This window comes from Nyctibius grandis, chromosome 6 (assembly GCF_013368605.1).
Source record: "Nyctibius grandis isolate bNycGra1 chromosome 6, bNycGra1.pri, whole genome shotgun sequence".
Taxonomy (NCBI): domain Eukaryota; kingdom Metazoa; phylum Chordata; class Aves; order Nyctibiiformes; family Nyctibiidae; genus Nyctibius; species Nyctibius grandis.
In genome coordinates, this window is record NC_090663.1 from 85654370 (window position 1) to 85679167 (window position 24798).

At 40.5% G+C, this 24798-nt stretch overlaps 1 protein-coding gene across 9 annotated transcripts in view; it reads left to right on the forward strand.

Annotated features, from left to right (window-relative positions):
* Positions 1-24798, forward strand: part of ANK2 (ankyrin 2) — a 322501-nt gene that overhangs the window by 200744 nt on the left and 96959 nt on the right. For 7 of the 9 annotated variants that reach the window (XM_068404330.1, XM_068404332.1, XM_068404331.1 and 4 more), the window contains 7 exons: positions 5336-5434; positions 9112-9297; positions 9767-9790; positions 11657-11755; positions 12932-13030; positions 20646-20744; positions 22151-22348. In XM_068404330.1, the coding sequence (XP_068260431.1) occupies positions 5336-5434; positions 9112-9297; positions 9767-9790; positions 11657-11755; positions 12932-13030; positions 20646-20744; positions 22151-22348 (804 nt within the window). The remainder of the gene's footprint in view (positions 1-5335; positions 5435-9111; positions 9298-9766; positions 9791-11656; positions 11756-12931; positions 13031-20645; positions 20745-22150; positions 22349-24798) is intronic. The other 2 variants (XM_068404334.1, XM_068404335.1) reach the window with 1 other exon arrangement.

Sequence of the window (24798 nt, forward strand, 5' to 3'; positions counted from 1 at the left end):
CTTTGCTGGAGTGGTTATTTCCTCCTCTGTGGAGATTACTGGAGACTGAGATAAAGGGAAACAGCGAGTGAAGGTAGAGTTACCTTCTTGTAACTCAAGGTGAGATGTAGATGTCACTGGTTTAGGCTAATACCTGTGGAAAAATGAGGAAAACAGGGTCATGAATTGTATGTCGCTGAATAAAGATTTAAATCAGAAACTTTACCATTCTTGCTGAAGTTGAGCAATATTCTGAAGAGTAGAAAAAATCCTGGAACAGTTATTGAACTTAAAGGCCCCAGAAATGATCATGGTCTCACTGCGTAGAATGATATAATAACACATGACCATAAATCAGAAAATTGTATAATCTGTGTGAGCTGTTTCATGAGTAATCTAAGCTTGTCTCATTCTTGTCTCATCCTTTGTGTCAATCTCTCTTCCTTTTTTGGGGCTGGCTTAAATTCTAACAAGAGCAGAAAGAGAAGGAGGCACAGGGAGAAAGGCAGAGCAATTTCACAAAGGCTTCTCTTAGGTTACGTTAAGTGCCACGTCCTACAAAGGAAACTCTAGAGTGACCCAAAGGAAACGGAGCTTTTATATGGGCGGTATTTTGTGCACAGAATCTTCCCTGAATGTTGATTGAGAAGCGCAGTTGCAGAATGGTAGTAAAGGTTGCAGAAAAGGCCTAACTAATTTGGTTTTCATTTGTGACCTGGAGAAAATAACTTTTTCATTTCCTTGATATGAAGCAAAATTGGGAGGAGAAGGCTACCGAAACGCCAAACCAGAAACCCATGCAGTGAGATGGAGAGGCAGAGGAGGCAACTGGTCTGGGTCGGGCAATCCGCTGGTTGTGTTGACCTTCTGACTGGTAATTACAGCTTGAGGAGTCAGTTGGAATGAGTATTTGCTGCATGTAAACAATTGCATTAGATGTCCGCTGTCTCATCTTCCCTGGTGATCTCAGTAATCTTCGAGTACAGTCTTGAACAGTTCCTGGAGGCCTTTAAAATAAGAGAGAGAGGTTCATTTGGGTTTACATTAGCTATTTAATCACAGGATATGTTGCTAACTCTCTTGTGTCATCTTAAAAGAGGCAAACTGAAGGAGGAGATAATATATCTCTATTTTCTCTCTTTTCCTTGTCAGTATGAATTTAGATATATATATATGGATATATGGCATATAGAGACTAAAGGCCACATCTCTGTGGGCAAGGATGGGTCGCGTAGTTATTCAAACGCACTGGCTACTAACCAGAGCTTGGAAGATCACAGAATCACAGAATCACAGAATGTTAGGGATTGGAAGGGACCTCGAAAGATCATCTAGTCCAATCCCCCTGCCGGGGCAGGATTGCCTAGACCATATCACACAGGAACGCGTCCAGGCGGGTTTTGAATGTCTCCAGAGAAGGAGACTCCACAACCTCTCTGGGCAGCCTGTTCCAGTGTTCAGTCACCCTTACAGTAAAGAAGTTTTTCCTCAAATTTAAGTGGAACCTCCTGTGCTCCAGCTTGCACCCGTTGCCCCTTGTCCTGTCAAGGGATGTCACTGAGAAGAGCCTGGCTCCATCCTCTTGACACTTGCCCTTTACATATTTATAAACATTAATGAGGTCACCCCTCAGTCTCCTCTTCTCTAAGCTAAAGAGACCCAGCTCCCTCAGCCTCTCCTCATAAGGGAGATGTTCCACTCCCTTAATCATCTTCGTGGCTCTGCGCTGGACTCTCTCTAGCAGTTCCCTGTCCTTCTTGAACTGAGGGGCCCAGAACTGGACACAATACTCCAGATGTGGCCTCACCAGGGCAGAGTAGAGAGGGAAGAGAACCTCTCTTGACCTGCTGACCACACCCCTTCTAATACACCCCAGGATGCCATTGGCCTTCTTGGCCACAAGGGCACACTGCTGGCTCATGGTCATCCTGTTGTCCACTAGGACCCCCAGGTCCCTTTCCCCTACGCTGCTCTCCAACAGGTCTGCCCCCAACTTGTACTGGTACAAGATGTGTGCTTCCCCTCATTTGGTCCTGCGTGCAGAGAGTATGGTTCCTTGAAAGCCTGCCACAAAATCAAGCTCAACCAAGCTATGTAACTATTTGTATGATTTCCTAAATGCTCTAATAATCCCTCTGCTTCTTCAGACTGTATTCTTCATTAGGGCTTGGGCAAAACTTAATGATATGAATTCTGAGTCATATATTGACTTGCCAATTTGCATTAATAGCTTGAAGAATCATTGGGAGCTACTAATTTTCTCAAATTAGCAAGTAAATCAGTGAACGTAGTAGAAAGAATGGAGTTTGAAATATACTCTATTTGCTTAGCGTTAATTTCTCATTATAACTATATCATAGCAGTAAACATCTTGCAGTATACATTTGTACGGATAATGAAATCTGAGTGCTCTGTCCTCACTACAAATACTCTGATGAAATCATTGTTTGAAAATGACTGTTAGATATCATTACAAAATTAATTTCTATTTTTGAGATGATGCACAGAATCTAAACATACAGACGTAACATAATTATACAGCCGGGCTTTCACAAAAAGCGAAATAATGCGCCTTTCTCCTTTTCCAGGTCACATTTATATGCCACAGTCAGTGTTTTCACTTGAATTCTGGGCTGTGTTTATACAGTGTGGGATCATAAGCTGAAGGAGGAGGATATCCTTGATATAACGGGCACTTTTCCACATCTCTGTGCAGAAAAGCATGTAATACTTTTTGGTACTAAATGGTCATGAAGTCATGTATGTTTTGTTTATGGTCTCCTAATCCAGGATTTATTGTCCTGATCCTGTTCCAGAGGTAGGGCCTTGAGCTGATGAAAAAAAAATAAGATTCTTCAAAGCTTTTAAGCAAACTGATTTATTCTGGCTTGAAAATTCTCATATTTCCCAAATTTATATTAGCACCATTCATGTAATATTTGGTGCTAGAAAGATTTTACAAATGGCACGTATTACCATTTATAAAACTGCTACATTAGACTTTAATATTAAAATACTGATGAGGCAGGTGGAAAATTACTATTAGTTATACCTAATAGGTTGTTTCTTTCCGGAGTGGGAAGGCAAACCGAAACAGCGAGCCAGCTGGGTTACCTGTGGTTTTCTCTGTGCTATCCTGTACGAACGCAATTGAAAATAAACCAATCTGTTCCTCGTTCCTGCTGCCAGCTCAGTCCCTGTGCCTGGCAACCCCTGGCCCTTCTTCACCTTCCTAATTACCTGCTGACCAGCGTTCCTTCATTTGACACTGTGATGAGACCTCTTGTCTCCCCACCCCGCTGAAGAGCTGGCCGAGGAGCAGCCGGGAGACCAGCACCCCCCGACTCACCGACCTCCCGGCCCCAGGGGGGACCTGGAAGGGGCTGGCTCGTTTGCCTGGTCTGTGCTCCCAGTTTGCTGCCTGGGTTTAGCAGGGGTTTGGGAGGAGGGAAGCTGCCCGCCAAAATGCAATGCAGACTGACCTTACTGTTAACAGGCTTTTCTTGACGTTGAACCTGAATTTTCTCTCCAGCAACCTTCGTAAACTACACGGTTTTCTATTTGTTTTAGTAATGGTGAACATGGAGAACAGACCTTTACCCTCCTCTTTGAAGACTGTTACCTTGTTTTCTGTCAGTTTTCCCTTTCCAGACAGAACAAGACCAATTACTAGTCTTCTCAAAGAAAAATAGCTTCCCCAGAGAGATATATTTCCACACCAGTGCAATGATTGTCTTCATTACAGCAGATCTCGCAGTGATTGCCTTTATTCCATTAGGACAAGCTCCTTGACCAGGGGCCCTCTGGTAGACCACTGTGACCTGCAGGTCCTTCTCTGCAGAGTTCTTCTCTAACTTGTCATTCCCTCTTTGCATAGTTTTTTTTTCCTGCAGTAATGGAGAAACTTGTATTTGTCCTTTCTAAATTACATGTCCAGCTCTTTTCTCCAGGGTAACAGGAACCTGTTCTGGCGGTGAACTGCTCTTAACTGTTCTCTGGGTGCCATTTTTTAATTATAGGTCCCACGATTGTTGATGGAAGCACCAGAATATTATGCAAAGCAGTATTAAAAGACTTGCTACAACATATATGACATATATCATATGACATACACAACATAAATGGCATTTATTGCCCGAGCAATCTTCTACATTTGTAAATGCAGAGGGGGGTTGTAAAGGCATCAGTTCTACAATCAACTCTGTGATCTAGTGATGGGAAAATGAGATTTCATTTCATTAGGAAATTTCTGGAATGTTTCCACAGCAAGTTTGCAAGAAGGGATAATATTGGCTTCTCTGAAACAAGGTTCTTGGTTCTATCACAGTGTTTGCACAAGTATAAGCACAAACTTATCATTCATTGTGACAGCATGCAAGATTAAAAACAAATAGCGTGTTTGAAGTCTGGTTTATGGTTTATGTTGTAGCTAAAAGAGCTGTTCCAAAACAGAAGAATGTTTTCGGAAATATAGGTGATTATGTCCTCTTATGTTGCATGGTAATCTACAGAATATTAACAAATTTTCTAATGCTTTTTATCAATCTTTAAACTATTCCAAGAAAGTTATTAATCAGGCAGACAGCTCACTTCTGTGCCTTTCTTTCATAAGGATTTTGTAGCAAATTAATTAAAATTTTTTGCATTAAAGTATTTTAATGGGAAGAAGGGACTTATGTTTCTAATGAATTTGCCTCTAGTTTGATTAACTTACAAGATTTTTTTTTAAATTACTGTATTACCCAGAGCAGATTCTTTTAAGGAGTCCAGAATATTTTAATGAATGTTTATAACTAAATGATAGATGAACTTACTGTATGGTCAGAAATGCGGTTGTTACTTTGCCAGGTTGCATTCCTTTATGTTTGATGATTTGCGATGTTTTATGTATTACAAAATTTCACATAGTACGTTAAGCCTTTGTCATCGCTGCTCAGCTTGTCATGAGGTATGGACTTCATGGTCTCCAGAGGGTGATGTCTTTGGTTAAGTTAATGTAATAAATGGAGGAAACTCTCACTTCCGTGTCAACTTTTATAAAACGTTATTTCCAGCTTTACAGTCCCTGAGCATTGTCAGCAAGGAATAGCTGTATTAATAATTAGTGTGTCCACTGCTGCCCTAAAATATGCGTCAAACAAAAATGAGTGTGAAAGCATGTAGAGTTTTGTGGGTTTGAATGGCATTAAACATTAGCTTATTAAGTTAAAAAATACAAAGTTGTCCTACTTACATACTTAAAATATTTAAGTTAAAAAAACACAAATGCAGCTTTAGCTGTATATTTACTTGGGGTTCGTTATTGTTGGTATATTCCATTTCCTCATTACAATATTTTCTCGTGTCTTCTTCCTAGAATGGCTTTACTCCTTTATACATGGCAGCTCAAGAGAACCACATTGAAGTGGTGAAGTATCTCCTGGAGAATGGAGCCAACCAAAGCACAGCTACTGAGGTGAGGTATATTGTTCTTTTTTTACTTTTACACACGCTCTTATTTTGCTTTGTGATTCAGGTCGCTTAAAAGTCAGAAGATTTTTCAAACGGAGTATTTTGAGAACTTTCATCCTTTCATTTCAATGAGTTGTATTTATGAATGTTATCCTTTTTTTTTCTCTACACGCACAGAAGACAAGGGTGAACTGTTGTGGTGAAAAGTCAAGGGGTGAAATCCAGTCTGATTCATTTGACAGCAAAGCTTCCCGTGACTTTAGTGAGCCCAGGGTTTTCACCTTCAGCTTGTGCCCATTTCTCCTACCAGTTTCCTGGGGAATTTTCTGAAAAATGAATGTGTCTGTGTGTAGTGTAAAATGGTATAAGAACTATTAGTATCAACAGTTAGTTGATGACAAGCTTCCTTTTAGATTGGGTCTTGAGATTTTAGATGAGCTCAGAATATTTTCTGCGTAGAGAAAGAGTGAGAAACAGGCAAGTGCATGCACAAAAGTGATGAGTGGAGTAGGCTCTCTGTGGTGCTGGGTGCACAGAACCAGTCAGGTAGAAAGGGGCTTTAGGAGGTCACTTACTCCAACCTCCTCTCCTGTCCCCTACATGAGGAGTGACGGCAGCTGGACCTCCTTGACCAGCTAAGTTACTTTGATTCCGAGGCTTGTCTGTGACTTTGTGTAACCTATGAATAGTCATTATTGTCTGTGATTAGCATAAATTGGAAATCAAATGACTAACAAGGATCACATCAATGAGCTCAGCAGGCAATGTGCTGTTTTCTCCTCGGACACTTTATTTCTGCTGCCGGACCACGCGGGTATAAACACGCAGAAGGATGGTGTTCATTGCTAGGTGCTGGATTTAACTGCAGCGCCGTAAACCTGCAGTAACTTCAGTGCAAGGAGGGCAGAGACCAAAGTAAGAGAGATGAGACTCCATCTCAAGAGGAACTGAAGTGTAAGAACTTCCTTCTACAAACGAGAGGATCTGAGGACAATGGGGAAAACTCCTAGGTCATGAGGACTGTGCTCATTCTGCTTCTTCCTCTTGTTCTCTTTCTGCTGAATGTTCTTTTATTCCAAGCCAAGGGGATGAGTGAACACGCTCAGTGCTGCAAAGTGTATTGGCTTTGTGTTTGTTCTGTGGATACGGATGTGCCGTGTGAAATAGTAGCAGGAAAGTTCCTCTCCTGTCAGAGGTTTTGCCCGTGTTTATTGCTTTTCCCTAGTCTGTACAGGAACGTACCCATTCTGGATTGCCTTCACAAAAGGATGAATTTGAAATGATGGTGCATTTACATGCGCTCTCCTTTCCTTTAAACCGAACTGCTAGTATTAACAGCTGCTGTACTGTCCCTTCTTTCAATGGTTACTGGACCATTTGATGACAGCTCCGAAAATAATTCTCTCACGGCCTGCCTACATGGCGATCACGTTACATGTCAGCTTTCTGAAATAGGAAATCCCGTGTGATTGCCAGGCAACGTGGCAGAAACACACTCCTTGTGAGGGAGCCGAGTGGAACTGTGTCTCTCCAGGAGCCTGTGTAGCCTTTCTCCCAGTAACTTTTACTGGCTGTGATGATCAGGTACACTGGAAATCCATTCTTTAGTTTACAGGAACGGTGAGGCTGAGATGGTTATCATTAATGTGGCCTCTGCTTGGATGCAGTCATCCAGGCATCACTGGAACCCACCGTATAGTCCAATTTTTTTAAGAAAGGCAGAGGGGAGAAAGAAATTCAAGTGCCCCCTGCTCTGAACCTGAGTCCAAGTCTGTCTTCTGCCATCAAAAAGGTCAGTTCTCACTTTTGCAGCTTGGAAGGTAAAGGCTGCCCTTATAGCTTAACTAGAGAAGTTTTCGTTTCAGGTCTTGCTGAGGTGATGGTTTCAGTGATTGGAGTGTTACCGAAAGATGGCCTGAGCCGCTGTCACACGTGCCCAGAGTTATTCTCACGAGCACAATGAAGAAATGGTACCTTAAATCAGGTGGGATGGCAGCCTGAACTGAGGATGTCACCAAAATACATGGAGAAGGACCTTCTGTTTGTTTGGCCTCCCAAGACTGGCTGTCCTCACGTGGAGAGGAGGGGAAATGGAAATGCTTTCTCCAAGCTCGGGTCAGCCGTGCTTTCCAGAAGCAATAGGAGAGGGGATGCAGAAAGAGTTGTGCCCTTTTTGGAGAGGGATGGATGATAAAGTGGTGCAAATCAAATGGATGGTATCGTCTTTGAAGCTTTGAAACTTGCACTGCCTTTGGATGTATTTGGTTTCCTCTAACGCTTATATACGTAGCTATAGAAAATGAGAGCAAGGATGAGCTCAGTTTCACAGGGCCTCTAATCCAGGATTTGTTCTCATGTTCCCAGAGGCGAGAGGCAAATGCATTAAGCCATTTCAACACCTAATGTAGCCCCAATCTCAGAATTATCTTTACAGTTCAGCTGTTTCGTCAGCTGTTCACCCTTTTTTAATTCACTGTACAGAATTTAATCTCTATTGCAGAAAGAAACCGTAGTAGTATCACTGTTACAACGCACCTACCCACAGTTCTACGCAAAAGGGAGTGAATGTTATTAGATTACTAAGGGGAAAAATTGCTTTGGCAATTCTTCAAATGTTTCTTTCAGCATATGTGAGCTCTCATTGCTTCCTAACTCGTCCTTTGTTATTTTATCATCTTTCCATATTCCAAATCAATTCTGTCTTGTTCCTATGCCTTTTGCAATGTATCTAAATCAGTTTTCTCACTTTCTGGCTCTAACCAACTCTTTAGTTGTTCCTTCCGACCTACACATAGAAGATCTTGTTTTATTCCCTTCTGTTTTCTTTCGTTGTTGCTCATCATGCCTCTGGTCATAGACTCAGAGACCTGCTCTGTTCCTTGTGGTTCAGCTGCCCTCCGATCTCGTGGGTGGTTACAGCACGTATGTGCTTGGGCAGCATGCAAGACTGCAGCTAGATTCAGTTTTATGGTCAGAATAAAAGGTATGGGTACTTCAGCTGAGATAGCAAGTTGTCATGATGGGATACGTTTTAAAGCATCGGCAATCCAGGGCATGTGTGGAGGAGCAAGACAATGTGAAAATTATTTTAAAACTATGAATGAAAAGCAGAGAGATTTTTCTGACTTTGTTTTTCCAAAAAGTACAAATAGTCTAATGTTTTCCTGCTGAAAATGAGAATCAATTCCTAAACGTGATCTGGCTTTCTTGAGTCACAGTCCATGTGTGACTTAGAATGGGAAACAGCAGCAAGTGCATCCGAAGATACGCTTTCTTTTCCCAGAGACGTGAGATATTCAGAAACAGGTTCCTTGCATATTTGTCACATCTGCTTTGCTCAGTGCTCACTAATCCTTACCAAAATATTGCTCAAAATACGCTTTGTGGCCCATTGGAAGATGAGAAGTAATTAAGAGAGGTACTGTAGAATGATCCTTTGCTTGTACTTGACTTCCAAAAAGACTACTTTGAAGTGGGAAAAGTGTGCTCCTGACATGTTTGAAATCATATCTGGGTTAAAACGTCGTGCCCCAATGTCATTTCACTGGAGATGATGGTGCAGAGGTAGAAAACAGCTGGTAATGTGCTCATCAAATTTCTATGTGTGAGCAGTGCTGTGCAAATCCCTGCAGCTGTACATCCTTCAGCTTACGGAGCACACCTTGTTTTCTTCTCCACCAGGACGGTTTCACTCCTCTCGCTGTTGCGCTGCAACAAGGACACAACCAGGCGGTGGCCATCCTCCTGGAAAACGACACAAAGGGCAAAGTGAGATTGCCAGCTCTGCACATCGCCGCTAGGAAGGACGACACCAAGTCGGCGGCGCTCCTGCTGCAGAACGACCACAACGCCGACGTGCAGTCCAAGGTAACGGAACGGGCACAGGGTGCTCACGTGGCTGCGTGCCCGTGGGCAACAAACTTTATTTGCTTCGTCTTGATGGTTAAAGGTAATTTCTTCTGTGGGGAAAGACGAGTTGCTCGACCAGTATCACCAGTAATATACCTGGTTTTGCAGTGTTTAGCTACACAGTAATTACAAGCTAAGCTTTTTTTTTTGCATTTTTAGCTATACCTCTCATTTCTTTAGTAACCAGCTTTCTCTCATTATTTGTAAACCAGAAGAGGCTGGAATGGAAGCAGAATCACTGCTTCCCTATTAAATAAGATACTGGTTTATTGCCCGTGGGAACAAAGGTTGTATTTAAAGTTAATGCATGCTTGCATGGCTTTTCCCATAATTAACAGAATAACTCATTTCAAAAAGCAACATAGTTCTTCGTTTTGCGGCCAGTCTTTAATATTGTTCCTCTTTTTCCCAAACCGTGCTGCATCAGATGATGGTGAATAGGACGACTGAGGTACCGAGATAAAAAATTTTTAATTACTCTTTCTGTTACTTATGATTATTTTCTCTGCTCTGTGGCAATATTTCTTTATTATTTAGCACTAAAAGTGAAGATATGACTTTTTTTAATACATAGAAGTTTGTGACTCAGGAAACCTATTTTTATTCATCCTTTGTCTTAGAATTTCTTTTTATTTGTGTGTCACTATTGAAGTAAACTTTTGAGAATTCACATGAGTTCAAAGAAGTCTAAAGCGAGTAATGGAGCTAAGAGGCTAAAGATACTTTTCTAGCTCAATTTCATTAATTATGAAAATGCACTCACTTGGCATAACTAAATTAAGCTGTCTGGCTCAGCCAGAATAATGGTAAAATTCATTTTCCTTCTTTTACAATAATAAATATAATCAAATCCTCCAAGGTAAAAAACCTGTTCAGGGCATCTGCTTATTTTTACCATTGTTCTCATTATGATCTTTTCAATAAAGTTTTGAAAACTCCTTGAGGGATAGCGCATAATCAGAATTTACCTGCAGCAGATAATATTACATTTCTCATACAGATTCTGGAAATACCAACTCTCCAAGCATTTTGGCTAAAAAAGTCAGGTGTCTGCTTGGCTAGAACTGTGATTTCTCCTCTAAAAAACATTGTCACGTTTAGGAAAGAGAATTATTTCCAAGAACGCAGTCGTTATTTGAACGTTAGTTGTTAACGCACTGCGCGTTCAGTCTCTGGCTTAACGCGGTATTGGATTTGTGCGCCTAATATCCTCAGTAGACGTTTCCCTGGTAATTTATCACAGCAAGAAGACTATGAATTTAATGAGTGTTTGAGTTTACTTTGACCAGGATCACCTGTGGGCTGACAAGGAAGTAAATGGAATTAGGGTAAAACAGTGGGCTGATGGCTGTATCTTTTTAGAGTTGATTTCAGAGCGCAGCATCTGCCTACATTTCTTTACTTCATGAGTAGTTTAAAATGATGATTTGTAAACCAAAAGAAATGAAACCTAGTTGAAAATACTAGAAGCCAAAAAGTATTTCTCTCTTTCTATAACTAACAGTAAGATCTGATCAAATCAGTGTAAAGCTCTTCAGAGAAACCTCAAAAGCAAGGTCCTTTCTACTTGAATTACTTGTGAGACTAAAAGCTTGCTCTGTGTCCTAGTTTCTGAAAAATGAATCTTTTTTATGTTGTGGTCAAGCCATTCTGTATCTCATAGCTGGAGCAGGTTTCACCTTCTAGTGTTCAAGACGCAAGAAGTAAATAGTGGTTTTCCTGATCTATAGATGGCAAAGTTTCTTCAGGTCCTTTGAGATCCAAATTGTGTATAAATATAATTAGTTATCATTCTTATAGTATGCTACTAAGTAGTTTCTCATGTACACCAAATTCTTGGGTTACATACTGAATAACCACTGCTTTTTCAAAACAAAAAAAAGGAAATATGTTGTCACCGTTTCTAATTCTAAAAGCAGTAAAATAAGAGTCCAACAACTTTTGTAGTCATTTATCCAAAACCAGTAAACAGATGCAGCCCAAAAGACCCATGTTGCTTCCAACCTGTAATAAGGAAACTTCCGTTATTTTCTTTAAGAATGGCTAATACATTAATATTTTCTGTGATGAAAGCTACTCTTCTTATTGGCCACTGAGTCAGAAGACTGAATTGGAGAATGAGAGGATGAAGCACTTTTGATAACCTCTCATATGGGAACCGCACTCTCTGCCTGAAAGGCTGTGCTATATTATAGGTGAACTGGATAAAATCGACACTATGCATTTTTTTTGCCGGCAGCTTTTAAATTCAAGTTCTAGTTAAGTTGATTCTCTTGTGTGGGATGTTTTCTATACTAAGGGCTGTTTCCCTTTGTAGAGTGGCTTTACACCTTTGCACATAGCCGCGCACTATGGGAACGTCAATGTGGCAACGCTGCTGCTGAACCGAGGAGCTGCAGTCGATTTCACAGCAAGGGTACGGAGGAATTTCTTTCTCTTCTCAGTTGTGATGGCCTACAGAAGTGGGAGTGTTTCTTTGTGTAATTCTTACTTGAGAGTAAGTGAGGAGCAAAGTAATGCTGAACTTCTGTCATGTTCAAAGACGCCTTTTTTTTGCAGTAATTCTTAAGGGTTGCCTCCATGCAGTGCACCAGAGTCCGTGGGAGTTGAGCAGCAACCAGTGTTCCCAGGCGAAGGAAGCTGGCTCCTCTGACTAGCTCCAGAAAGCTGATACGCTCATAACATGTCAACTCGCTTCAGCTTTTCTGTCAGTTAGACCTACTCCAGAAATATATGTAGGATTTATTGGCTTTTTCACTAGTCAGTATTTACTATAGTACTTTAATTGGATATTTTCACATGTAAATATATTTTGAAAAAGTAAAGTAAGGTATATTGCCATTATAGAAATGCAACAATAAAAGTACTAATTAATCATGACTACTTTTTTATGGTGAACAACTGCAGAGCGACATAATGTAGTCTCTTTGCCATTGTACCTTGCGTAGTTTGAAGCACGGCATCTGGTGCCGTGAAAACCCCTCTGCTAATCTGTACCTCAGCGTAGCTACTGGATCACAAGTTTTCTGTTTAATTTTGCTGGACACACGTTGAATTACTTCAGGGTTCTGCCTTTCAGACTGACTTCCTCCTGTTGCCAGTCTGGAATAGCTGCTAATATTACCTCTGTCCTCACCCAAAGCGTTTGCAAGGACTTACGGTCCAAACAGGACCTACTCCTTTACGCTACTGGCATTACACTAAGGAGGTTCCTTTGTGTAGGAGCCACGCATTTGTGTACGCGGTGTATGTTGCAATGATTTAAACGCATCAGTGTTTTGTGAGTATCGACTCATTGGGACTCTGATATATGTTTGCTTATTTGTCTGACTCTGGGACTGTGACGTTTGCTGCTTTGGCAGATGCGCTGCTTCGTTTATTAAAAAACCCCAAATGATGAATAAAGATTCTTGCTTGGAAAGGAATTACTAACTCAAGCTTACATGGTGTGTGCGTAGCTCTGATGCTCAAGTACATCTTTGTTTCTTCTCTACAATGTGATGGTCTCATTTTTTTTGTGATCCGAACACAACTTCACCATTGTACACCTTCGAATCCATCACGCTCATTGTTTGTTCTTTTCGTGGTGTAGAATGGAATCACCCCACTGCATGTGGCTTCCAAAAGGGGAAACACAAACATGGTGAAGCTCTTGTTGGATCGCGGAGGGCAGATCGATGCCAAAACCAGGGTGAGTCTTTCTGTTCCCTGAATATGATGTTGTCCCTTTTGGGGAATGGATTGGGATTTTTTTGCTTGCTTGTTTTTGGGTTTGTTGGGTTTTTTTTAAGCCAGAGACTGGCAATACCAAGATTCATAGCTAGGAATTCAGCTTCAGTAATTGTGTCTTGTTCTCTGTTCTTAAAATGAGACATTAGACGCAGCTGTTATAAATGACACGGGGAAAAAAAGAAAAAAAAGTTAAGCTGAACACAGCTCCAAAAATGTTACACATTGCCTCCTCACAAGTGTACTCTTTTTGAAACTTGGACCAAATTTAAATTGTGACTCCAAAAATAATTTATAAAGGAATATTCTTGTACCTTTTTTAAAAAAAAAATTCAGAATCCTACCTTTAGTTTTCAGATTGTTATTTGGTTTATGTGACTCTTTTCTATGGTATCAGACTAAAGAATGGCAGGTATTGGTGAGTGCAGGAGGCAGAAATACTCTTCCCTTTAGTCTCCTGTATAACCTACCTACATCATACAAGTAAAAGTGATGAAACTGATCTTTTTGAGGAAATAAGCCTGTTAGTTGGTCCATCTTCACGTGACACAAGAACATGTGTGCTGCACAGCAACGGGAGGCGGAGGGTCTGGACTCAGGGAAGCCTTTCAGCCCCGTGACTCCCAAATGTCCGTGCCAGCCGTAGTATTCCTCATGAAACCTGGTGCAGTGGGCCAATACTGTGCTCTTGATTTATGGGTGATTTTGCACTCATTCAGGGGAAAAAAGAAAAAACAATCCATATATACAGGCGGGGTTAATGATTTCAAATGGGATTTTGGAGTCACCTAGAAAAACGCGGTTATTTATGCGAACTGAACTGCGCAGGACTCGTTCTTGAAAGCTGCTGGTTTTTAAGCACTGATTTGCAAAATTATATCTCCAAGTAGTAGAGGGTGTTTTAGAACACAGTTTAGAGCTGGACATAAGAGTTTTTGTTTAATAAGGTAGAAAGACAGAGGAAGGTAGAGGATACTGCAGTCAGCTACCCTTGTGGTTGATTCGACCTTTGCAGTTACTTTGATGTTAATTACATCAATCATTTGTTGCTTCATAACCGAGGAAGACAATAGCGATTATTGTGTAATTCTCTTTGTGATTATGATTTTGATTTCTGATTATTTATGGATGTCTCTCTTGCTTTTTTTTTCTTTTTAAACTGCTGATGATGGAAAATGCTGCCTTTCATGAAGGTGTGCAGTAAATCGTCCCTGGTCAAATTTCCCCCAATAAGTACCTAAAATCTCATGGTAAAGAGGCATGAAATGGTAATAACACGCTGCAGCCAGGTTATTCTACATGCTCATAAGCACCGTAGTCATACAGAAACAGTCCATTTGGCCTGTGGAATGACAGTATTGAATTCATCTACTTCTTGTTCAGTATTTAGATACTTTTTTTAGGCAAGTTGGCACAGATCATTGTAAAGGACATCTTGGATTTTAAGAGGTCAAGGTGTATTCCCTTCCCTGCTCACCCGCAAAGACTGATGTGCAGTTGTGAATGAAGCTGAAAGAACAGGACTTTGCCCAGCGTAGGTGGAAGGTGCCCATTTTAGACTCTTCTCATTGTCTTGGCTTCCCACTCTTGGTCAGCTGCTACATTAGCTCAAACACTGTCAGTGAAATCCCATAAAGGTACCCTAAAGCACTCACATACCCCAGTTTGCACAGGCTCAGCAGCTTCCTCTTGCTTTCATCTTCTGCTTTCTCCCTGCTCAAAGGCACACGGTCGTGGTCAGCTGCGTGTGCTTCACAGTGGGGAGGATTCCAGGGCTTTGGTTCTGCTGTCCGTGTCTCTGTGGCGTGCTCTTGTCTTCGTGCCAGTTGTTTATACCGTCTCGGTGTCTTTTTCTTTTCCCTTTGCTTTGTCCGCATGCCTTGTGTGCTTTGCTATGGCCGTGAGTACGTAGGGTATGGAAGAGGTAGGTTGGGTGTCGCATGCCATGCGTACGTGTGTTTTGTACTATAAAGGACAGACTTCCACCTCCTCCACCTCGGTACTAACATGCTTGCCTTGCCATACTCGCCTTTTCATTTCTTCTGAGGAGCACCTGCATTCTTCCCATAGGGCAGACTCACTGAAAAACAGTGCAATCAAAAGCACCAGGATACTTCATTGCTGGGTAGCTTGGGCTTTTATTCTTGGTCTCCACACCGCATCAAAATAATCTCTTCGGTTAAAAAAGTACTTATTGCTTTCACTCAGTTTGTTTTTAACTTGCTTTATTACATGACATCTGATGGTGCATAAATTAAGATGCAAAAACTTATTTTAAGAGATTTTACATAAGCCTCAGTAATTTTGCAGAGTTGATCTGTGAAATCTTTTTATGTTTGAAAATGTTCCATTGGAATGATTCATTGGGAGCCCCCCTGTGTTGTCTGAAAAAAATAAATTAAAATGTACGTTCTTCAAAGGGAGTAAATTATGCATGTGTCCTGCTGTTCCATAGTTAATGTTGCATGTCAGAGGAAAGCCCTGCTTACTGCAGGAACTACGTATTTTTATTTTCTATACATTTCATAATGTATTTGCTGAAATTTTATGTCATTTCTCACTAGAGTATAAAGATGTAGAATTGCTAGTAGATCTGCTTGCTACACATATATTTTAAAATATTTTACTTAATTTTTTTTTTGCAAGTTTTACCATTTTTCTCAACTGCTAAATAAGTTTTTAAAATGTGGAATTTCATTTCTTTTTTATATGGTATCTAAAGCAAAAATGTAAACTCCCTTCCCGATGATATTAGTAGGATATTTTGATTAGTACTATCTGTTATACCTAGGTTTGTGCTACTTCTATTTACATACAAGCCTTACCTGGAGTTTTGTTTGCTAAGTAATTAACGGGTAAAATTTCTTAGGCTAAAACATTTCATATTTACAGTCCTAGTCAAACCTATATTCTCTACAAGTTTACCCGAGTAAGAACTTCAATGACATATGTTTGTTTAAAATTTTAAAATGTAGCTAAACTTCTGACCTGCACAACTTCTGGGGTAGACCAGTGGAGTTGGGTTTCAGAAGCAATGGTGCAGGCTGTGGCTAGGAATCAGTGTGCAGAAACTTATTCTCTACAAGGTGGTGGAAAGCTCAATTTATTATTAAATTGATGTCACATGGTCAAGAGTAACGTGGCAATTATCAGTTCTCCCTGTGAGAGAAGGAAAGCATTTACAGCCTTCCTGAAACATAATAAGGATTATTACAGGGAGAATTATTTTAAGCATTTAAAAGCAGAGCAATTCCAGCATGGCCAAAATATATATATTTCTATTTTTAAAAAAATAGATTCTGATATAATGGAATAGTAACAGTAAGGATATGCAGGATATTGAAATGTTACTGACTGTTAAAGGTTTTTAGGAGTATTCTTTATGAATGCAATTTTTGTAATATCTCTGTTTTTATCATCTGTATATATTGTATGGGGGGAAAAAAGAATAAGAATGTGAGACTTCTTTAGGTTTTGTATGCTTTTTTGCTTTTAAAATAGAGTGTTATTCACAGGCATTTGTCACCTTACTGGTATTTCCATTTTTGTGGGACTATGCAAACCCCCTTAGAAGGGGGAAGGAACATGTTCACCTGTTTCAGATACTGGAGTTGTCACACATTTTGTGTTCTTTCTGTTGAATCTTGCCAACATTGAAATGAGATTTTTCTTGCTCTGGGACTTTTCTTTAGACTCCTCTTGCAGGCTCTTGTTCAGAGTATTTACAGATGAAAAAAAATCCCTGGAATGAAACAGAGCATCTAGTCTTGGAATGGAAAGCTTATTGTGTGGGAAAGTAAACGTGTTGTGTGCCCGGAGTGTGGCAGCTGGAGAGGGGAGGAGATGTGCTAATGGTGGGGAGAAAGTCTGGTGTGCCTTTTGGGTTGGAGAAGGGCCACAGAAAAGAAAGAAGACTCAGCTGGAGCTGAAAGAGGCAGAAGGTTGGTCACAGAGATGTAGGATATCAATGGGAAAAGAAAAGGAAGGAAGCTGTGGGGGGTGGAACTCGGATTTTTGTTGGGTGGGATTGGGGTTTTTTTTTGTGCTTCAGACACCCCTTAACACTCGTTCTGGGAACCTACCGAGATTTATTTGTAATAATGTCTCATTTTTTATACATGCATCCCGACAAAACAGGCACAGTGCTCTGCAGTTCCCACATGGTAGCACGTTTCCTACCGCACAGCCGTTGTAGCAGGATCCTAACCCTCTCTTGGCACTACACTATGTTTTACAGTGGTTTTTTCCTGCAGTAACGCTGCGGTGACATTTTCTCCTAGTCTTCAGACATGCGCAGAGCACTAATAATTCATTGGCAGTTTTAGCCGTTCCTAAAGCAATGTCAGATGATAAATATCTAATCATAATGCAGATACTTGCTATAAAAAATTTAGTGGATTCATGCAATGTTTACAAGGGAGCGGGAAGGGATGTTGTACAGATTATCTAAGCGAGCTATATAGATAGTGACTGGTATTTAGAATTATTTAAGTTACTGTCTTATTACTCAAGCAAATGCATGGTATATTTTTTGCAGTTTTTAAAAAATTTCTACTTTGGCAGACCTGGAGGAATACTTTAGAGCATGTTTAATTATGCCAAGACTCTGAGAGCTTAGAGCAAGAGGGAGACTTGCCTTGTTCATATTTAAAGAGATGACGTTTAGCAGTAATGAAAAATGAACAAATAGAAAAGGCCTTTATTTGTCGAGAAAATTTAGACAATTTTGCATGCCTAACAGAGAGAATACTAAAATTTTATTTCACCCTTGTAAAAATGAGAATATGCAGCTGCAGTTTAGAAGATTCCTTTGATAATTTGGCCTTTGATGTCCATGTGCGATCATCAGGCTTCGTTCGAATGAGCACTGAATGTGCGCAACTGTCCTTCTGTTAAGATGCCGCCCGTATCATTTCCGATTCAGAATCTCTCATAAGCACAGCTTCTTTTTGTCTCAGTCTCTCAGGGATGCTGAAGTAAAGCATTTTAATCACTGTGAAATGACCCAATAATTCATCTTCCTGCAGTTAGGAGTCATGCACAGAATTCAGGATTAATTCTGCAGGTTAAAAAATGACCAGTGATTGATTTTCAAGGAAAAAAGGCAAAAGTTTACCTTCTATTTTGAGGGCTGTTTAAGAGGAAATTAGGAGTGATGGAATTTCATGGCTTCCATACATACAGAGAGGACTATACTGTCATTTCTGTCAGCAACCCAGCTCTTGATTATGTTGCAAAGTGTGAGCTAGGAAAGTACCACGTATGGGAACAACAGAACACCAGGTGCAGGATGTCCCTTGGAAGATGAAAACATTTAACTCTCCATTATGTACTATTTGGGATGAGGAGATAAATATTGGGCTTCTTAAAATAAAATTGCTGAATTTCTTGTCTCCAGGCATGGTGGCCTCTGTGTTTATGGGATATCCATATATCCATTATCTGCTCTTCAAAGGCTGTGTCTCTTTGACCCAGTGTTGTATGTCCTGTCAAGTGATGCGCTTGATATTTTGCTCAGCACGTGTTCTTCATTTTACACGGTGTACCAATCAGCAATGGAATGATTAAAAAAGTACATAGGCAATCTCCTGATACAGATGTCAGAGCACTGAGGTTCCTTACAAATAGATAACGGTGCAAAAGTGGACTAATTTGTTACTACACCAGCGTGTCTCTTGATGTTGGCGAATGTCAGTTTGTCCTTATTGTATTATGTACTAATTCTTCTACTACAACAGCTCTCTCTTTGCAATTTCTCTCATCTTCTGAAGAAAACATAAAAGCAAAACCAGAATCTAAAGTTTAAATGTGCAATAATTTTAAAATATGCATGCTGTTTTCCCCAGGGCAGAAAGAGGGAAGAGAAGAGGGTTATATGGGAAGGCTGCAAAGCATATTGCTTCATTCACCTACTGGAAAGTACGCAGAGAGTAAATCATGATGCATTTATAAAAGCTATGACAGGGTAGGATAGGATGGGTAGCAGATTTTTATTTCTACTTTTAGAGGGAATTATAGATAAGAACAGAGGAGAAATGCTTTTTAATGATTTAGTTCTTATTTTTGTTTCAGCTAGACTTCATTGTGGAGTTGATGTGTTTCTTAGCTTGTATTTTTCTTCTTTTTTCTCCCTCTGGGGATTTGTCCTGTTTTTTTCAAGGGCTCACACAATCCTGCCTTTCTTTTGCTGTTCTGTTAAATAGAATAACATCAAAGCCACTGTGCAGATAGGGAAAGTGAACCTCCCACATTGATTAAAACTGTAGAGCGCACAAGGCCAGAAACTGGAAAGAAGTACCAAATAAATACATTTTCTAGAAATATGTTTGGGATATATTCTCACCTTAGTAATGCTAATGGGAATTATGTGTATGAATCCCTCTGGCAACAAGATGAAAACATACCTCAGTTGTGCATATAAAGACTCGATTTAGGAGACTCTGAAGTTCCAGTGCAGAAAAAAACACCAGATAAGCTAGTTACACCCAGTTCCTTTACATTGACCCAATCTGCCAGGTGCTGAACAGCCTTGGATTCTGTTTGCAGGTTTGATCTTGCACCTGTGGGCTTTTGTTGCAAAGCTTCCATGGGATTTAGTGATGCCTCTGAGATAGCGAGCGTCAAGGCACACCTAACCCCCTTCACATGTTTCCAAAAAATCTCTGGAAACTGTAGATAAGTAAAGGAGAAAAATTCCTCCTTGCAGACTTGAGTTGCTCATTTCAATGGAGCTTTTTTGCCCTGTGAACTCAGAAAGGTGCTCTGTGCTTTCAGAACAGAGGATGAGGTAGGATCTACTTCTTGGAACTACCTTTTGTAGCACATTACAGGGCTAGGTTTGCATAGCCAAAATGATGTTGCAATTGTAACGGCACTGTGCGGTCTAGAGCTACTTTTAATTAATGTAGCTTGAGCAAGTCTTTTGGTATAGGGTGGTGTTCTGCAACGAAAAAATATTGCAGAGTTGGTGGTCTCACAGAATTTTAGCAAAGAATTTTTAGCTTTTTGTTCACCACTCAATCTCAGAAATGAAAGGTTTTTGTTCTCTTTGTTTTTCTCTTTTTCTCTGTTTTCTCTTCTTCTCTGTTTTAAAATCTTCTTTCTCCTGCTGCCTAAAAAACCCAAATAAATTTTAGAGTAAATTTTCTAGTGTGAACATTTCTTGTTTCATCTCTGCATCAAAAGCAATCCAAAGGACAAAGGTTGATTAGTGGAGCATCCTTGGTCCAGCACACATTATCCAGGGAGAGGCAATACAATCTCAAAGCCATGCAGAGGAGAGGAGGGGAGGAGGCAATGCATGCTGACATTATCCTCTGTGGTAAGAGATTTCAACACAGAATGGGCTTCCTCTCTGAAACAGTAACGTTGGAGTGTCCTTCACTGGTGCAAGGAAAAATAGGCATGAAGCTTCATGTTGTAGAGCCAGCTTCAGTTAGGAGTCAAAAAAAAAAAAAAAAAAAAAAAGGAGCTTTTTCCCACTCTTGTGGGGCTGCATTCCTGGAAGGGTGTTCCTCAGAGCACCAGGACGGGCAGCTGGGGATGTGCTCATTTGTTTTCCTTCCTTTTCCTTTAAGGATGGACTCACCCCACTCCACTGTGCTGCAAGAAGTGGACATGACCAGGTTGTGGAGCTGCTCCTGGAACGAGGTGCCCCACTGCTTGCACGGACTAAGGTGTGTGTCTTATTAGAATATGTTTACAGCTCTATGTAACTTTCCACAGACTTTTCCATGTCACTGAAAGTACAAGGAAGAAGAGAGGAACATTTCTGTTCTCCCAAAGGAAATGTATTAATGGGTAGAATGATCTAAAATCAACTACATCAAATAAGGATGTGCGCAAGGTATGCATCCTTGATAGTACCAGGTACTCCACATCATCTGTTTATTGAGGAGGAATCCACAGGGAGATGGGGAATTGCAGGCAAAAGATTCCTTATAGTTTCACCGATTCCTTTGGTGGAAGAAGGTGGTTAGGTGAACCTCACGTGTCAACACCCTCACTTCACTAAGAGGTAGAGAAGCTCAGAAGAACAGACCGTGCCACGTATATTGTGCACGCTTCAGGCAGGATTCTCAGATGTTGCCATTCAAAGGCAGATGTTGCCAGTCAGGACAAAATATCAGCATTGCTGTGGCAGCATCTGGATGTCCCCACTGTGTTGAGGACTGAGCAGAGCAGAACTGTCCAGTGAATAATTCCCTCCTTCCAGGTGACAAATCAACAGTTGGTTTGACCACACCAAGTCAGTTACCTGTTCAGGTCTGTGTGTTATAGTCTATCTTTAAACATGCAATGCTTTTTAAGTACCTTACTGCATGTAAAATGAAATTAGATTTAAAAGCACCTTCCTCTTCTAACTTCCAACTGAAACAGGTGTTTCCAAACTGGACACAGACAAATATGTAAATATTAAAGCTACTTTTTTCTGAAAACAACTTGTACATATTTATAGCAACAGTTCTCTTTCCTCTTAATTGTCTACCTTCCATGGATTTCAATATTTACCAAAAGATCTATTAAACCCGGAAAGGGCTATAAAACTCCCACTTCCACTGCCCTTCAAGTGTTATGGTTTGAACAGAAGTCCAGCCATGGTGGCAGTTGAAAGTTCCCAGAAGCTGAGGGGTCAGGTTTGCCAATATAATTTGTTTTTTTCATTGAGCACTTAAAGAAAAATATAGAGGTTCCTTATTAAATGTGATGATGGGTAAGTAGGTGCTTTTCCTCTAGTTAACATACAACCTACATCTTATTGTCATGATGAGTATTGCCAGAACTGTCTTTTAAGGTCAATACGTTTTATTAAATCATGAGGCGAGAATCTTAGATTCTTTTGCTTTGATTAAATTCTGATTTTAGTTAATTACATGATGTTCCTCTAAATTTGCCTGTATTTGCTGTAAGGGGAGGGGGGGGCTATAGCTTTTTGTCAGTTTTTCTTCCAGTCCGTAGCTCAGATGGGGCTCTGTTTCAGTGGTGGGGGTACTCCACAAACTCCTGATGGCATCCTCCTAATACGTGCCGCGATCTAAGTGAGAGTTACTAGAAGTTACTGTTCCGTTTTCTTTTGCCACAGAACGGACTCTCTCCACTTCACATGGCGGCCCAGGGGGACCACGTGGAATGCGTCAAACACCTACTGCAGCACAAAGCTCCCGTGGATGATGTCACGCTGGATTACCTGACTGCCCTCCACGTGGCCGCACACTGTGGCCACTATCGTGTCACCAAACTCCTTCTGGACAAGAGAGCGAATCCCAATGCTCGTGCCCTGGTAAACCTGTCCCACCTGTGTCGTGTAACAAAGCTATCCAGGGCAGATGAGTAGCTCTTACCAGTAAAGCTAAGTGAAAACTCTGTCAAAAAACTATAACAACCTTAAACAGTGGAGTAAGAACAGGGATTGTCACACCTGCTGGTTACCCGTAGTGTATCTGGTATCATTAGGCATAGTCATGGACCACATCCCATGGCAAGTGGCTGTAGTATCAGGTCTGGAAGCTCTACAGAGTTCTTAAAATCAGAGACGTCTCTAGCTGATGCTAACATATCCATTGGTATTTTACTGAATTAATAGTTCATCTTTCCACGCTATGTGATATGATACACAAATAATTTCTAAGCCTTCAACAGAATCAGTAAGTACATTGGCATGGAGAAAATATATTAAAAAGCTAACATTTCTGCATTTATCAAATTATGACATTCCCCTCTATTAGGTGCCACTTTTCTTCCTTTTCAAAAAACAGTTGTTCTGATGCTTATAGGAAAACAGGTATGATTCCTTCACTCGATGATCAGACTATTATCCCGTAACTGAGAGAAAGGCATCACATTTGGCTTTGGGAACATATAAAGCTTTCAAGAGTCCTTAATCTATCCAAACCCAGACAAGATTCCAGTTTTCTCTAATAAGAAGTGTCCCCATGAGCTGTTAGCTGGATGGAAGTTAAAATACCAATATATTACACTCAGTGGGGGCAAGAAAGAGACTGTGAACACTTGAGAGAGACTTCTGCATGGCAAGAAGCCTACCATGGCCTGCTGTATTCGGTGCCTCCACAGAACTTCCACCACAGGCCACTCCAATGTCTTCCCCAGCTTCTTGCCTTCCATACGACCCTGTGTTTTTCTGTGAGGGCTGCCCCTATCCCCGACGTCCTTGGAACTGACTTTTTATTGACGCAATTTTCTTCTGCACTCTCATTTTTCTTGGCTTCTCTATACCCACAAATCGCATAACCTCTCTTGCTTCCTCTTATGCTTTTCTTGTTTTGTCTTTCTTGGTATCGTGTTCACTTGGTTGATCTTTTTTTGATGCCATTTTCATCCTTTCTTGTTTTTCTTGCCAGCCCTCTGATTATCTTTAGCTGTACTTTCCTCAGCTACCCACACATACACATTATATACTAGCCCCCACATCTTTCTTTCCTTCCATGAGCACAAAGATACTTTCTGTTCCTCACCTTCCCTCCCTCCCAGAGAAACATCTGAACTGAAAGGAGAACGCCCTCAGGCTGCTGCCTCTCTGCTCTCTTCCCTCCAGACTGTTTTTTCCTCTCTCTCTTGTTTCCTCTCCCATCAGGGACTTGTCGCCTCTGGCTTGTTTATAGTATTTAATAGATTAAATGATGCTTATAATTTCTGTTAGCAATATGTTTTTTCTGCCTTCTCTCTCCCATCAAACTGTTCCTCACTTAAATAGAAGTAGCAAAATTAAATCAACTCAGGCAGTAAAATCAAGTGAAAATAGGGAATCTTCTGAAACAGTAAAACTCCCTGTGAAATATATTGAGAGGTGTTGTGCAGGAGGTAAAATGTCTAATGGTTTTGATTCCTTCTTTAGAAATTGGAGATAGTAATAATATTCAGCAGAGTCCTGTGATGGAATAAATTTTACAAATAATTCCTTTTCAGCTAGATTAAAATTGTTAACATTTGCAGAATGATTTGGGGATACAAGCACTATATGAGTTCTTAGCTTTTTCAGTTTGTATATGCTTTAAAGCACCTTCAAATCAACTAGTAATTAACATTTCCCTTAACAGAAGCTGACTGTAGAATAGTCTGTCACATGCCTCTTTCTGTGAGCTAAGATCTCGCTGATAAGTTCTGTTTACTGCTAGTTGATTGTTTAGCAATGCTGATCCTTTTCATTAGAAAATATAGCAATTTTTCAACACTATCTAAAAAGGTTACCTGTGCTTTTCACTAAAATGTTCACATATGGTGAATAATGTGTTTGCTTAGCTTTAGGCACACGCTTAACCTGCATTAACTATAATCATACCTAAAAAAAGCTTGAAGTCAAAGCATGTGGTGCAGTGTAGAGTATGAAGACATGCTTTGATTTGATTCTTGCTGAATAAGCATTCCCAAAGAAATGAATATGTGCTGACGGTAAGCACAACACTACAACTATTGTCTCACAATACAAAATGCGAGGTTGCAATCTTGATTTAAGATGTTCCCTTCCTCACCCCGCTTTCATTCCTGTCCCTGCCCCATTTAATTCTAATCCAGACGAGGGCTGATACCTTGCTTACAATGCTTTGTGACTCAGCAGGGCAGGAATAAAGGAAGGGGGGGGCCACAAATACTTCAAGAGTGAGCACTTTGTGTCGTGAAACCACGGCTGAAGTAGTGATTATTTATTTAAGATACCTCACAGAATGCACACGCACACAAACGTGAATACAGTGTAGTGTAGATCGATGCATAAAT